The sequence below is a fragment of the Hippichthys cyanospilos genome, chromosome 20, assembly GCF_059441005.1.
Source record: "Hippichthys cyanospilos isolate Australia breed blue-spotted pipefish chromosome 20, RoL_Hcya_1.0, whole genome shotgun sequence".
Lineage (NCBI taxonomy): Eukaryota > Metazoa > Chordata > Actinopteri > Syngnathiformes > Syngnathidae > Hippichthys > Hippichthys cyanospilos.
The window spans coordinates 14,986,943-15,002,339 of record NC_142388.1 but is presented as its reverse complement, the minus strand read 5'-3'; the positions used below and the strand labels follow the sequence as shown (position 1 = coordinate 15,002,339).

Sequence of the window (15,397 nt, the reverse complement as noted above, 5' to 3'; positions counted from 1 at the left end):
TTTTCTATGACTATTTACTTTTTAACCTTGGATGAGAAACATACATGTTAGAAATACATGTTGTAGAGTAGTGTAAGTCCAATCTAATTACAGTACATTTTATGTAATCAAAATTTTCCACTTCCTTTCTTTAGTTCACAAGATAGTTTCAAATTATTTTGTTATTTTAGGTCTACATAGATACAGTGTTCATTCTCCAATTAATGTGTTTGACAAACTATACGAAGAAATCTCTGCACGAACAAGAGCAAAAAATACCGGTAACTCTAGTCAATATTTATACAGAAATTTGAGAACAAACACAGCTGAAACAATGTTCTGCATATAGTATAGATTAAAGTATTTAACTTTATACAGAAGACAATTGAACAACACTTTAAAAACAACAACAAAGTTATGAGCAATAAATAAGAACTGAACCTTTATGTTGTCTCAAATTCTAAGGTACTGGTCGGTACTATAATTGAGAGGGTCGTTGTTCGTGTGTGAGCATGCATGCGTGTGCGTGTATGTGGCTGTATTCCTGAATGTGTGGGCACTTGTGTGTGTGTTTTGTTTTTGGTTTAAAACTGTTTTTGATACTGGACAGAAAATTCCAAAAAGCACAATCCTCTCTGAGCTTTCCATGACCCATGGCACCAGGCAGGAAATTTGGGATGAATTAGTTTAAAAAGGTAGGGCAATACATGACATGAAAATGTGTGATTCTATGCTGTATACTGTGTATCCTATCTAAAAATGCTGCCAAATAAATGTTTCCTTTTTGAAAGACAGTCCAAAATACTGGATGAACTAGTTACAAATCAAAGAGCGCCTCGGTGGCAGGGTGGTTAGCACGTCTGCCTCACTGTTCAGTCCTAAATTCAAATCTAGCTTGTGTCGGCCTTTCTGTGTTGAGTTTGCATGTTCTCCCCGAGCCTGCACGGGTTGTCTTCAGGCACTCAGGCTTCCTCCCACATTCCAAAAAACATGGCAGGCGTGTTAGACACTCTAAATTTTCCTTCAATGTGATTGGTGCGTGAATGTGTATTCGTTTCTGTGTGTCCTGCGATTGGTTGACAACCAGCCCTGAGTGTCCCCTGCTTACTGCTTGAAGACTGCTGCGATAGGCACCAGATAGCCAGTGATGGTAACTAAAAATTTATACGGATATAAATCACATGTGGGACGAAAATCATATTTACCATTTCCACAGTCATCTAAAGTGTTTGGACTCAGTTCAGAACTTGGCTCTTTCACTAGAGTATGACATGTTAAACAGCTGCAGAGCTCATGTAGTCGAGAATGCATGAGAAGGGGGTTGAAATGCTTACAGGAGATAGCGGTCAGGAAGAGTGGCTGTGCTCCAACATAATCTAAATTCAGAGTTTGAGTTTTACACAGATAAAAATTTTTTTTTAAAAAACGGAATATTGAGAATATTTTTGTCCATTTTACTTGCATTCAAGTATTAAAAGGAATTACTCAAGTAACATGTATTAGCAATAATCTGTTAAACATGATCAAATTTTACTCTAGTTCCTCTCTGTGGTATTTTCTACTGACACCCTAAGAAAATGGCACAATGTTTACAACCTTCAAGTCCAGAGATAACAGCTGTAGTCATGCCACTGTGTCTACGACTGTTTCTGTGTGTGTGCGTGTTTGTGTGTGTGTGTGTGTGTGTGTGTGTGTGTGTGTGCATGCGCGCGTGCGTTACAGAGCAATCATCAGTTTTGAAAATGGCTTCCTCATCTTTGACAATGCATTGTTAATGGCTGAACTAACATTATGTTTTGGGTTCTCCTGGAGTAATTATAGTGGTATGAGGATCCTGCCTGTTGCCAGTAACATACAAACAACCAATATGAGTGGGGTGATTCAGGTGTAAGAGTGGTTGTATCCTAACCCAAAGGTCATGGTGTTTCATGCTCAACCCTTGGGATCATGTCAAATAAAAGGAGGCAGTGTTAAAGAGTTATACAAGTGAATGCCAATTTGATATTTTCTCATTTATTTCATGAAAGCACTATTGAAGAGAAAGTAAAATTTGATGAAAATATTAAGATATTTGCTAGTAAATGTTACTTAATGTGAGTGATCTTTTATCCATCAATTGAGCCATTCATTCATCTATCCATCATCTTTGCACTTATCCTCAATAGGTTGCCGACCTGCTTGAACCTTTTCCATCTGTCTTATGGCAGTAGGCAGCGTATACGCAGAACTGTTTGCCAGCCAATCACAAGGCACAAAAAGACAAACAACCATTCACAATCACAATCATAGCTAAGGACAATTTAGAGAGTACTTGCCATGCATGTTTTGGGAATGTGGGAAAACCCACGTCGCCACGGGAACAATGTGCAAAAAGGCTGGAGCTTCTGAAATATGAGATGGATATGCTAACCAGTCAGCCACTGTGCCGCCCAACAAATAATTTTAAAAAAGTAAAACTAAAAAGACACAAATAAGATTCATTTGAGATGTGTCAAAAAGTGTTTTTTTTAATATAAATATCACTCAATTTTTTTGTCACTGTATGAGAGCAAGAGCAAATGTAGCTCTAATGAACACAGTAAATTCATCAAGTGGAGCGCTATTAATTTCTGAGAAAAATGCACTATTGGAATGAAGTTATTGCAAAATGTGAAAAATAGTATTTTCCATGTAGGAAAGAAATCTTTTATGACCTATTTGACTTCATCGCTAAACCACAAAATACATTTTTTAACAAATGTGAATTAGCTTATCTGTGCCTTTATCTACCTTGAATGTTTTTTTGTTTTTTTTGGGGCCGATCAATGGAAGTCTAATCACATTATACCGGTCTTTGCTTTAGCAAAATGCACATATTTATGTTATTTACATTAGAGCAGTCAAATAGTGGGGCAGGCCCAAAGGACCCCAGGGAAAATGATTTGTTTTTGTCTTGTGAAGTGTAATTGTGGTCAAATTAGGATTGGCATATTTTGTTTTCGAGGCACTTTGATGCACTTGGGTTTTTTGTCTGCTTAGAGTCCAGGGGTGTCCAAACTTTTTGCAAAGGGGGCCATAACAGCAATTGATTTAGATACATTTCAACGGGCCGTTATGTGTTTAACATTTGCATTTTTATTTTCATTTCAGCTATCTTAAGGATGTGTTTTGGTTAATTTGAAACATGCATTTGATTGACTAAACATTAAATATTGATATTGAATATTCACTTAACTTTTTTTTAACACTTGAACACTTTGTCACAGTTGAACAGAAGTAATTGTACTCTTGGGTGCAAATTGCATTTGAAACAAAAAAAATCTAACCACGTCAGTCTAATATTTATAGAACTTTAAAACACAATAACAGAGAAATGAACAAGTAATAGTCATATCAACAAGTGCAGGACTCATTTAAAATAAGGTCTGGCTCTATGGCAGTAGTATGGATGCGCAAGATGTCTTATAAGTGAGAGTCCGATACCCGTGCCACACGGCTCTTATTTAAGTTCATAACCGAGAATGTCTTCTCACAGGAATCCGAACAAGTTGAGCATTTTCTTACCAAATGCTCAAATCTCTCGGAACTTGTCCTTATCCAGCTGTCGATAAAAGTTGGCGAGAGACAGCTGCAGCCGCTTACCGCGGCTCTCTGCGTCACACTGCAGCGTAACTTTCCTCCATATGTTGATTGTCGCCATTTTAGAAAATAAGGGGCTCATACAGTCAATTACTCATATAGGCTACTAATTTGCTGTTCCTAACTGAGCCTATAGATGACAGCATTTAGCACACGCAGGTAAAAGCGCTGCTGCTCAATGTATTAATTCTCCATGCGGGCCAGACGTTATTGTTTTTATGACGTAGGCCTCGGGCAGGATGGAAATTGACCACGGGCCGCATTTGGCCCCCGGGCCGGACTTTGGACATTTCCGTCTTTAAAAAAAACCTTAAACCTGTGTAAATGCAGTAAAAATGTTAGTGTTAAACGGATACAGTTTTAAGTACTGTATACTTATACTATTTTTATAGATAATAATCTTATTGTGGTCAGAATGGCAAGTGGGGGGCGGGGCATGAATTTTTTTCTCTTTCTTTGGGGGGCTTTGAAAAATATACTGTAATTGATATTAACTGGACTAGTGAGTGATGAGTGGATATTTTTCAAGTTTTCTTGATTTACTGGTCCAATAAGTCAATTTTACACATTTTTATGATAAGCCACTTTCTCTGATTGTTCTGATTTCAGTGTTGTTTTGAGCACAGTCCTGTTGGGGTTGACCTAGAGGAGGTCTTTGCGGATGTATGTTAACTTCCTGCTGCTTTTGTCATTTGATGTTTTTCCCTCACAAGTTAGCTTATTTTGGCCAAGGTCCGCCACATTGTTTTGAGTAATTGTCTGTGTTTGTCAAGATGGTGAACTGTTGCATATATGAATTCCTGGCTCACATACAAGAGGAGGATGAATACGTTTGAAGTGGGAATTAGGAAAAGAAGCCCATGGCTTTTAGCACACTAAATCTATAATTTCTAATTTAGCTTCAGTAAAATTCAATGTAAAATGGCGTTACATTTAAAAAAAATGTATGTGTTAGAAAACATTCAACATTATTCTTCATGTGACCTCATACAAATTAAAACACATGGCACTAGAATTGCCATATTCCAGTAGGGATACCAGTAAAGTATCCCTCCCACTATTGGCGCTCTGTTGGAAAACAAAGGTGATGTTCAGCATACATTATCACGATCTTTCAATTGTTCAAGCTACTTTTACAACTTGTGTGCCTGTGATGTGCTTTGGTAAGGCCTGAAGCTCTCTGTGTTGAGGCACAGACGAAACAGAATTACAAACAAAAATGTCTTGTCTCCACATATAAGTGTTCCTCAGTTGATGTCATCATTGGCCTTCTGGAGCCTCTCTTTTGAAATGTGAAGCCTCTTCACCAGAGTATTGCCATATCAAGACAAATTTAAGATGTACTTATTTTGTGTCTGTTAATGATGTCTAACTAATGTCTCTTGTCTCTCTATCGCTCAGTGCTTCTCAAATAGTGGGGGGGGGGGGGGGGGGGGGGGGGGGGGGGGCTCCCTGAAGAGATTGGGGGGGAGCAGATGACCCCAGGGAAAAGGCTTTGTTTTTGTCATGTGAAGTGTAATTGCAATAAAATAAGAATTTTAATCATTAGGTTTTTTTTTGTTTCAGGCACTTTGATACACTTGTTTTTTATTTCTTCTGTTTTAGACTATGCTGTAACTCGTATAAAGGCTGTAAAAATTATTAACAGTTGTTGAAAGTTGATTTATGGTGCTTTGTTTTTTGTAAATGTTGAAAAAGATACAAGTTTAGATATACTTTTCCATAAGATAAGAATTTTATTTACAGTCAATGCATGGGGGGGCATGAAAAGTTCTCTGTCCTAGGGCTGGCTTGGCAAAATATAATTGAGAAGCACTGCTCCCGCTAAAGATTTTTTTCTACTCAAAACAATCTGTTGATTGAATAATACCAGTTTGGTCAATCTCATTTTACATGAACAACGATATAGAGATAACAACAGTGACTTGGGGGGGGGGGGGGGGGGTGTTAAACGTGAGGCTTGTTCATGATAACTCCCCCAGAATGTCCGTAAAATGGAGAAAAAAATTCAGGGTCATGAGAATGTCATCCTAACTGCACACAGAATGTCTGTGGGAGTGAGCCGTCCACTCAGAAGACTGACACACATGGACAGTGTTGAATTCTTCATTGCCCCCCACCCCCCACCTCCCACAAACTACTTCTGAAAATCCTTTTTCACTCATGCCCTACCCAAGATTAGAAACAACCTACAATTATTAATTCATTTAAATAATTGATCCATGTTGCATTACTCAAATATAAAACAAATGTGTAAATGACCCCCTTGTCCTTAAGTGGGGACTTATTCTGAAGATCTGTCCTTCATACCTTTAATCTTTTAGAGTATTCATAGTAAAAATTGTATGCATCAATTCCTTGGAGGTTTGTCAGTGAATACAAAATTAAAAATTTGGACATGAAAGTGGTCAAAAATATATAGTTAGAATAGTAAAATGTATTTATATGTAATAACTTGAACAATGGACTTTGACATGAAAACGATTCAGTATGACATTTAATGACAATATACTAGTAGAAAAAAAGACCAGAGAGCATTTTGCTTTCCGTTAGTCAGGGTGGGGCAAAAGGGACATGGCAATGGTGGAAGCAGTAAGTAGAGAACGCTAGTGCTCCCGTAATGACTTGCTTGTATCAAAGTTTAACCATCACATGATCTCCTAAACAAAGCAATACATTTAAAGTAGCACCATAATGCTGTTGACCAAAATCCATCCTGCATAAACTGTGCACACAGTGCACAGAATTCAAACGTCAATGCTAGAAAACACGGTTTAGTAAGCACATATGAGCAAATGTCTTACTTTCAATGATGTCCTTTGCTTTGTTCCAAACCTGGCAGTAGACGATGAAGAAGCAATCCCAGAGAGAATACCGAAAAGGCAGAGGTAGCTCACTGATTTAAAAGCCATAATCTGTTTTTGCATTGTGTACTCTCTTCTGTCTGTGTCTGTTAATACAGCCAGACAGCGGGAGAGTCTGTGCGTAGAGTCACTGTGCTCCACTTTCCCACCCCTCCAATGTCTTGATTTGTCACTGTGCATAGCTCTGGCCCACGCTGAGTAGAATAAACAAAGTTGTGTGAACTTCCTCCCTTTCTCTCCCTTGTTGCCAGGTCTGAATCTTCTCACTTAGTGTAAGTGCCCTCCCCCACTGCCTGAGCAGTCTGTCTAAATCACATACAGATGGAAAAGCCGGAAAAATGAAAGACGCTGGAGAGTAAGAGAAGACAGACTGCAGATTCGCCATTACCATGATATGGCTGATATATTATCTAAAAAAACAACCAATTTTTCTCTACACATAGAGTGTGTAGACAGTGCCATGATAACGGTTTTTGCCCACATCTCAAATTCCTACTTTCTGTACTCTACCGTTTAAGATGATTTAACAAAAGATAACTGAAGCAACATACTAAAATATAATTTCAAGCAGTGATTTTATTTATTAAGTAAATAAATCAAAGCTACTTAAATGGGTGGGAAAACTACTTGTCATTCTTTAATTATTTATGGCTAATCATATTTTTTTTAAACTTGCATTAACTTTCACCGTCCACACCCAAGCTTGATTGATCGCCTCCACATTCAGTCATTTGTGTAACAATGCTTAACAATGAAGATGGTCAAAATACCTAAAAAATCTGAAATGAAAGCCAAAATCCAAAAGAATTTAAAAAAGAATGGAAATATTTTAGATTTGGCTGACGCCATGGAAGAGGGGTCAACATATCTGCCTCACAGTTCATTTCAAATTAGCACCATCCTTTCTTTGAGGAGTTTGCATGTTCTCTTGCATGTCCCTTGCCCACATGGGTGTTCTCCAGTCACTGCTGTTACCCCCCACCTTACAAAAACATGCATGGTAGGTATATTGGAAACTCCAAAATGCTTTTAAGTGTGATTATGAGAGTGATCATCGTTCGTCTGTGTGTATATCATGTCTGGGCTCTGTGTCTTCCTCTTGAGGTCATTTCTTTGGTTGCAGGTGTTCCTGTTTCCTTGATTGGGGGACGGCTGTGCAGCTCAGAGTCATTTGTCATTTAATGGCTATTTAAGTGGAGCCACAGCATAGGGCGGCCATTGCTTTATTTTCTGTTTTTGCAAGCGTTACTCTCCTCATTCCAAGGCTCGCTGTGATATTTACTCAGTTCCCTTGTAAGTACTATTTTTCCATGCTTATTCTTAATCAACGCCTCTGACGATGTCCCTCTGCCCCCCAGAGTGCTCACATTGGTGTTTCCAATGTTAATTTTTGGTTCTTCTTGTTTTGTGCATAGACTCTAGTTGTGATTTCTGTTATAATTTTGGCCCCCAGAGGTGGGTAGTCTGTCAGTGCTGACAGATTGTCCATCAGGCAAACGCGGCATGGTCATGGATGGTCGAAATGACAACAGACATAGTAATAATGTAAGTGTAATATAACTTTTGAGCAGTGTGGGAGGTAATGCATTACAAAAGTAATGTAATTACTGTCATGCATTACTTTTTGCTGTAACTCAGTAGTGTAATATCACAAAAACATAGTATTAATGACAAATGAGAGAAATGCAATGCACTACAGTGCATTTTTAGTCTGAAAGTGGTGTATTTTTTTTTTCTCCCAAATTTGCCAAAAACACAAGATTGGAGCAGAAAAATCAGGGGCAAAATATTCCCACAATGGATTCACCAGCATTTCAAAACCTTGTCAGGAAGATCTCTGTCGCAACTATCAATAATGACAAGGTACGCTAATGCTAATTTTTGCTGTACAATTGCTATTAATAATTATGCAATTAGCAACACAACTGTATAATATGCAGGCTAACATTTTCATTAAGCAAAAAAATGAAGCCAACACAACAATTTCAGAATAGATACTTTTTTTTTCCCAAGACAGACAGAACTCTACAGTAGTAGAGTATACAATACTGTAGTTTAGTACAGTACAGTATTATTTTACGGTGTTATTTTATAAACAGTACAGTATTTGGACTATGTTTTTGCATTGTCCAATATTTTGTTCTTATACCGTATATTCTGTATACTGCAGTTTTTGTTTAATAAACAGGTTTTGGACAATATATTTATTGAGGTAATATTTTGAGGTAAAAATTTGTTTGGGTTTAACCAGGTCCCGCAAAGACTAATCTTTGAGAGCAAGTTGATAAGTTCATTCACAAGCAAGACTTTCGAAGAGACTGATCAACTGAGTAGGTTGGTCTGAGACTTTTGCAGGCACAGAATTTGTAGTCATAATACAAATGAAATTGTGATGCCAATGTCTCATCTGACATTTTGAATGATTTTGAGGCTTGGCAGGGGTTAATATTGTAAGAATCTGGTAGTAAATTGTCCCCTCATAAAGCACCAACCCGATTTGTTTTACAGGATGCTACCAGTGCCCAAATATTTTACAGTATAACATAGTGCTATAACTTTATGAATATACATTTAAACAAAATTTAACAAAACAATTACAATAAAGCAAAAAGTGACTAACTGAAGGAACAAACTAAATATCTCCACAAAGTACCTGCATCTCGGAGTAGCAAATTATTTATTTGCGGTTCTGCAATCTTATACGTTCATAGACAGAAACACCACAGACTTTACGTATCCAAGCAATTCAAAACTCACTTTTCAAAGTCCCCTTTTATTAGGACTTAAGTTTTCCGATTCACCCACTAGCATTTGAACGCGGCATTGTTTCAGTCCATAGACAGAAATAATACAGATCTTACGTATCCTTGCGTTTCAAAACCCGCTTTTCTAAATTCCCTTTTATTAGGACATACATTTTCCGATTTTCCCACTAGCATTTGAACAAGGCATTGCTGCAGTCCATTGACAGAAGCGCCACAGGTCTTGCGTATCCAGGCAATTCAAAAATCACTTTTCAATGTCCCCTTTTATTGACAGAAATTCTCGGATTTTTTCTATTAGCGTTTGAACGAGGCAGTGCTTCAGTCCATAGACAGAAACACCACAATTCTTACGTATCCAAACGATTCAAATGTCACTTTTCAATGTCCCCTTTTATTAGGACATAAAAATTCCGATTTTCCTATTAGCGTTTGAACGCGCGAATTCTCCAGCACAGAAGGATAGACACTCCCCAGATCTACCAGGTGTCAGGTGCAAGTGTTTGCCACTATCAACTCTGGACTATGTTTACCGCTCGGTACATGCTTTAATTGCTTCGGTATGCGGAGGATCATGACAGAGACCCCGTCAAGAAGATGTACTCAAAATGAATTGCTGTGAGTGACCGTGGACATGGATCTCAGAACAAGGTTTTCTGCTTGTTGGGAGAGTTTTCGCAATTGTTTTCAGAAACAAAATGCAACTGAAATTAAAAAAGACCAGCAGAAAATGGAACGCGGCATCGTACTTGAAAACCCAAGCGCTACCCGAACAAATAAACCGAGTCAAGACAAACCAAACTTGAGAAGGCAGGAAGAACATAATCTGGAGAATCGTTTTGTCGCCCTTTATGACTACTCTGCTCGCACCGGAGAGGACTTAAGCTTCAACGCAGGGGACATTTTGGAAGCTCTGGATAAAAAAGCCCAAGACTGGTGGTTTGCGAAAGCACTCAGCGGAGTGTCCATCTCCAAACAAGGCTATATCCCCGCAAATTATGTGGCGCCAGTGGAGAGTATTAACGCAGAACCGTGAGTAATGCTGATTTCAAGCCTCGCTGTCATCTTTATTTCCTCAATTGCAAAGTTGGTTCTTATTTTTTACGTTTATTTTCTCCTCCTGAATTCTGATTTTGGCGTTAATGTTTTATAACGGTCATAATGTAGCAAATCCCTAGCACCTGCTTGTTCACGTGTTGACGAAATGTAGCATTGAAACAAGCTTTTCATAATGAGCTTTGCTTTAAGGAATGTTATCAAACTAGTTGCTGATTGCCAGAAGTTAATAATTTAGTTTTCAGGACGTGAGGGTGACATAGACATTGAAGTATGCAGTCACTATGATTCGAATTTGTTAATTACTGTGTCTCTTGGAATAATTTTTCAACGAAATGATTTTTGGAAATACTTGGTTATTAATGAAATTCACGCTTTTTCCGCGACATTGTTTTTGACGTTATTTGAAAAAGTCGCGATGCAATTGGAGACAAGAATAAAATTCACGCTTTTCCTTGACACTGTTAATGACGTCAATTGAAAAATTAGAGGTGCAACCAGACATGTTACTGGAAGATGTTCTCTGTTTTACATAACAATAGACTAAACAGGTTTACCCTGTTTGCTTCACGTGTTAAAATAGTTTTGGTCGAAAAATAATGATGTCATCTTTCTTTGTTTCTAAACAAACAATCCAAGACTGAAAGTAAAAATAAGATTGATAATTTTTATAAGTATACATCAATGTGTACTTTAAGTGAATTTTTCTACACACCTGGCAACATTCATCAAATGTGTTGTGTTTTTTAAACATGAAAAGTCTTCATGCTATACATATTAAGACAAATATTACTGCAGTACAAATATTTACTTGAATCTTAAATTATTAATCCTTATACACTGTACTGTAGTAACTGTTCCCCTTTTCCTTTGAAGTCTTGTGCAGCTGCGGTCATATTAGCACCGGCCTGGACGTTGACTTAAAGTCTAATCTGTACATGATTATAGATTATTACAATGAAGAGTTCACACTTGAAATACCATTTTATTATAAAAGAAATCTAGGTAACACCTTTCCAACGGTCTGGCGAACGTCTGCGCCTTACTTTGTCTCTCTAAGCCTCAACGATATGTGTGTGTGTGTGTGTGTGTGTGTGTGTGTGTGTGTGTGTGTGTGTGTGTGTGTGTGTGCGTGCGCGAGCGTGCGCCTTTTGCTGTCGGTGCGCTTCATGACCGACACGAATGTGCCTGTGGGGCGGGAGTTGGGACAGGAGTAGATTAAAACTCCATAGGCATGTGCCGTATAACTCATGAAGCGCACCCCGGCGCTGTTGTTGTCAACAGGCAGAGGCAGAAGAGACACTCGACAGTAAAGAGCAGGACAGTAAACGGTCCACCAGACCATTGGACCATTGGACCATTACCTAGATTTTTTTTTAATAATAAAATGGTATTTCAAGTGTAAACTTAACATTGTTTGATCATGTATAGATAATTAATTCAACGTCCGGGCCTCTACTAATATGACCGCAGCTGCGCGAGACTTCAAAAGAAAGGGCTTCTTCCGTCGGCAGTCGCCAATTGCTAAAGCAGCTTCCAAACAAACGGACGATCGTTTTATTACCAGCCGTAACAACTTGCTTCGCAGCATTGGCAAAGGTGATGGCAGCCGTTTTCTAATGTTCGTCTCATCCATAATGTAGCAAACGGTGGATTCGTTCACTCCCAAATAGCGGGTCACGGCCGCGTAACTTCTCCCTTCCAGAAGTATTACCTTCTCAGCAAATGTCATCATTTATTGTTGGTGTTTAGGCTCAGTACAAGCCTTCGTGTGAGCAGCACGCTTGGGAGCTATTACAAAAGCTCAATATCTAATGAAAAACAAATCCTTGAAGTCATGAATCTGCGTAATGGGAAAAAAAAATTGTGATGTGGTGACTCCGCTTAATGGGAAAAAATCTGCGACGTGGCGAATCCGCGATAGTGGAACAGCGAAGTAGCGAGGGTTCACTGTATTGGAATATCATTAATATATATATATATATATATATTTTGAATAGGGCATTGCTTCAATTAAAGAAGGCCGCACCATACACTACTATTTGCTATTCTTTTAGTACACATCCATTGTGGAATAATGGTGACTCAGGACAAAGAATTTGGGGCCCAGTGAGGAAAAAACAAACAATGAAAATAGTATTGCTTTAGTCCTCACTCCTTAAAAGTTTCACATTAATGGCTTGGTGTATCTGAGCCTGTACTTGCCACATTTATAAATGAGAGGAAAATAAAAACAAGTAATGTCATAATAAATTGGGGAAAAAAAAAAGGTGTGTTTCCAAAAAGTTGAGCAGCTAAATGAACAATGCTGTATGTGTTCAGACCTCTTAAGGATCTACTGGGGAACAGCTCATTTACTTTGCCTAATTAACTTATTTTCTGTAATGAGTAGATGGTATTTTCCGGAGACAAAAAGACTGGATGCAGAGAAGATGCTGTTAACAGGAAAAAACCAACAAGGAGCCTTCCTAATCAGGAATTGTGAAAGCCATAAAGGGGACCTCTCCCTTTCAGGTAAGACAACGAATGAAAATAAATTGGTTTCAGATTTTTCTCCTCCCCAAATCATCAAATACCAATTACATTCCTCCACAAATTCTGTTGAGGTTAAATAAGGATGTTTACACCACTTTTTTTCGACAGATTTTAATAAGAGTACCGAAGGCTTAGATCAGCGATGATGAATACAACGTACATCAGTAACAAATAAACCGTCCATGTCAGGGTATTTTGTTATCAAGCTCATGAATTTGTCATAATTTTTTCCCAGTATTGTCACTCAGACAGTTTGCAGTACTGTAACTTGAAAAACGTGACTCATTTTCATGCTGATGACACTCAAGATTTCATCAGCTATACCCTTGTATGCTGCGCTTAGTTGTGTTGAGTTGCTAGTAAACACCTCTGTAAAGCTGACATGTTGTCTGACATAAAAATAGTAAAGGCTCTTTACACTTGTCTTCTGGTTACAATAAAACCAGCATGCACCGGAAATGTGACAAGTAAATGTCACATTTAACAACTGCTAAATTGTTTCGTTTGTTTGTTTGTTTGTTTAAATAAAAGAAAGACATCACATTATCAGAACAAAATCAGGCCGGTACTGAAAGCCACCTCTTTTACACTTACTGTATGTTGGTCTGTTTACTGTCACTTTAAGAGTCCAAACCTTTGGGGAATTAAGTAGAGGGCAATATCAGCGCCCATACGTGACTTCATTTAAAAAAAAAATAATAATAAACTCTTTAACCAGAATTCTATACTGTGGCCCAATTTCATAATGTGGAGACATTCGCATTCAAATTAATATGTGGAGAAAATCGGTCTGGTTTTGAGTTATGTGGGTATAAATTGACACCCCAAATTTGGGGGTTGAAAAAAAGGGGGAAAAAACTCGATTTGTACACATAGAAACACAACTGGTCATCCACATGAAACCAGCCAACGTCTCCTACTGCCAAAAACAATATTTGTTGTAAATATTGAGCCACCTCAGCTAGCTTCTCTGAGCATGAAGTAGCGGCTTGACTCTGAGGCCTTCCTAGATTACCAAACGTCTCACTCTTACTCTAAGCGAGGGTCCAAGCACCCTCTGAAGAAAACTTCAGCTGGTTAAGCTGCTTGTATCCAGGTTCTTGTCTATTAGTGAAATGTTAAATCATTAAACATCATCCAGTCGAGTACTGTTATCCGTAACATCCTTTAGCTGTAGTTGGGATCAAGCAAGGCCAGAGTAGCCCTTGGAGGTCACACTGAAGCTCACTGGACATGGAGTCGGTCCTTCTCCTACCCGCTCTTTTGGAACCCCTCGCCAGTAGCAAATTATGAGCTGGGTGGGCGGGTGTAGGTTCAGCATCTGGTGGGACCACATTTAATGCTTGTAATACAGTAGCTTTGTGAAAAACCATTTGGAACTGTTGGCAATTATACATTTTTATGTTAGACGCACATTCCCAAATTTATGTCACGAGCAGCGATTTGAAACAGCTTATTCTATTAAATCTATCATCAAACCATGGCGGGGAGTGTCCTGTTGCCCAGTGCGCATATGGACACCCTTTGACTTGAACATGAGCATCCTTGTGGAGAATCTGTGATGGGTTTGTACAGAAGCCCAATAATAGAGAAACATACGTGATGACGCCCCTCTCTCTAGCTCTCACTGTCATTGCCCACATGGGCATTGAAGTCCCTCAGAAAAATAGCTTAGTGCCCAGAGGGAATGTTGTCCAGGGCATCCTCTAAGGACTCAAATGGGTCAATATGTTGAACTGCTTTTGGTGCATGGGTTGATGGTGTTAGTTTTTGGTGCTACTCAAAACACGCATGCTCAAACTGGCTTTTCTTAAATTGTATGTTTGTGTTATGTTGTCTCTTTTTGTTTCCAAGGTTTAGATCTTTATATTGCTAAGCATGTTTGAGTGCACAAAAGCGCTATTAGAATTGAATCTATTATTTTAAATAGGCACGCATTGCCCTATGTGAATGTCACTGCCAGCAGCATCGCTGAAATGAGATACGTTGTATTATGCCAGTTAAAGCATGTGTGCTTGTAGATAATTGACGTGATGCAGAGTGGCTCGCAGTCGAGCAGGGGTGGCCAAGTCCTGTCCTCGAGAGCCACAATCCAGCCTGTTCCCGATCTTTCCCTACAGCCAAAACACCTGATTCAAATAATGACCTCATTGGCCTGCTTCACGGAATTTAGATAACGACCCTGATTTGAGGCAGGTGTGTTGGTCGAAGGGAAATATCGAAAACAGGCTGGATTGTGGCTCTCGAGGATCGGACTTGGCCACCTATGCAGTAGAGCAACCACTCAATGCTGGTGAAATCCACCGCAAATGTGGGCCACACATTTGGCTTTAGTTCGTGTTGTGCTCAAGCAATCAGTCTAGTTTCTTTTTTTTTTTTTTGACTGACATTGACAGCTCATCAATGATATCAAGTTGTTAGATTTATTCTTCTTCCCCCAGATGTATGATTAAAAAAATTCATATTTTCTCTGGAAATAACAACAGTACTATTTTCCATGTAATGCCTATAAAAACACACTTAGCTACTTAGCTACAGCTACTTAATGTCTACTGAAAATTGTATCATATGATCAAGGTAGCA

The 15,397-nt window shown here is 38.6% G+C and overlaps 2 protein-coding genes across 3 annotated transcripts in view; one reads left to right on the top strand and one right to left on the bottom strand.

Annotated features, from left to right (window-relative positions):
• The window catches only part of lama4 (laminin, alpha 4), a 68,536-nt gene extending 61,934 nt beyond the window's left edge, over positions 1-6,602 (bottom strand). For both annotated transcript variants that reach the window (XM_088402799.1, XM_088402800.1), the window contains exon 1: positions 6,402-6,602. In XM_088402799.1, the coding sequence (XP_088258925.1) occupies positions 6,402-6,524 (123 nt within the window). In that variant the 5' untranslated portion in view covers positions 6,525-6,602. The remainder of the gene's footprint in view (positions 1-6,401) is intronic.
• Positions 6,603-9,700: 3,098 nt separating this feature from the next.
• Positions 9,701-15,397, top strand: part of frk (fyn-related Src family tyrosine kinase) — a 19,057-nt gene continuing 13,360 nt past the window's right edge. The window contains exons 1-2 of the mRNA XM_088403087.1: positions 9,701-10,255; positions 12,672-12,793. Of these exons, the coding sequence (XP_088259213.1) occupies positions 9,858-10,255; positions 12,672-12,793 (520 nt within the window). The 5' untranslated portion in view covers positions 9,701-9,857. The remainder of the gene's footprint in view (positions 10,256-12,671; positions 12,794-15,397) is intronic.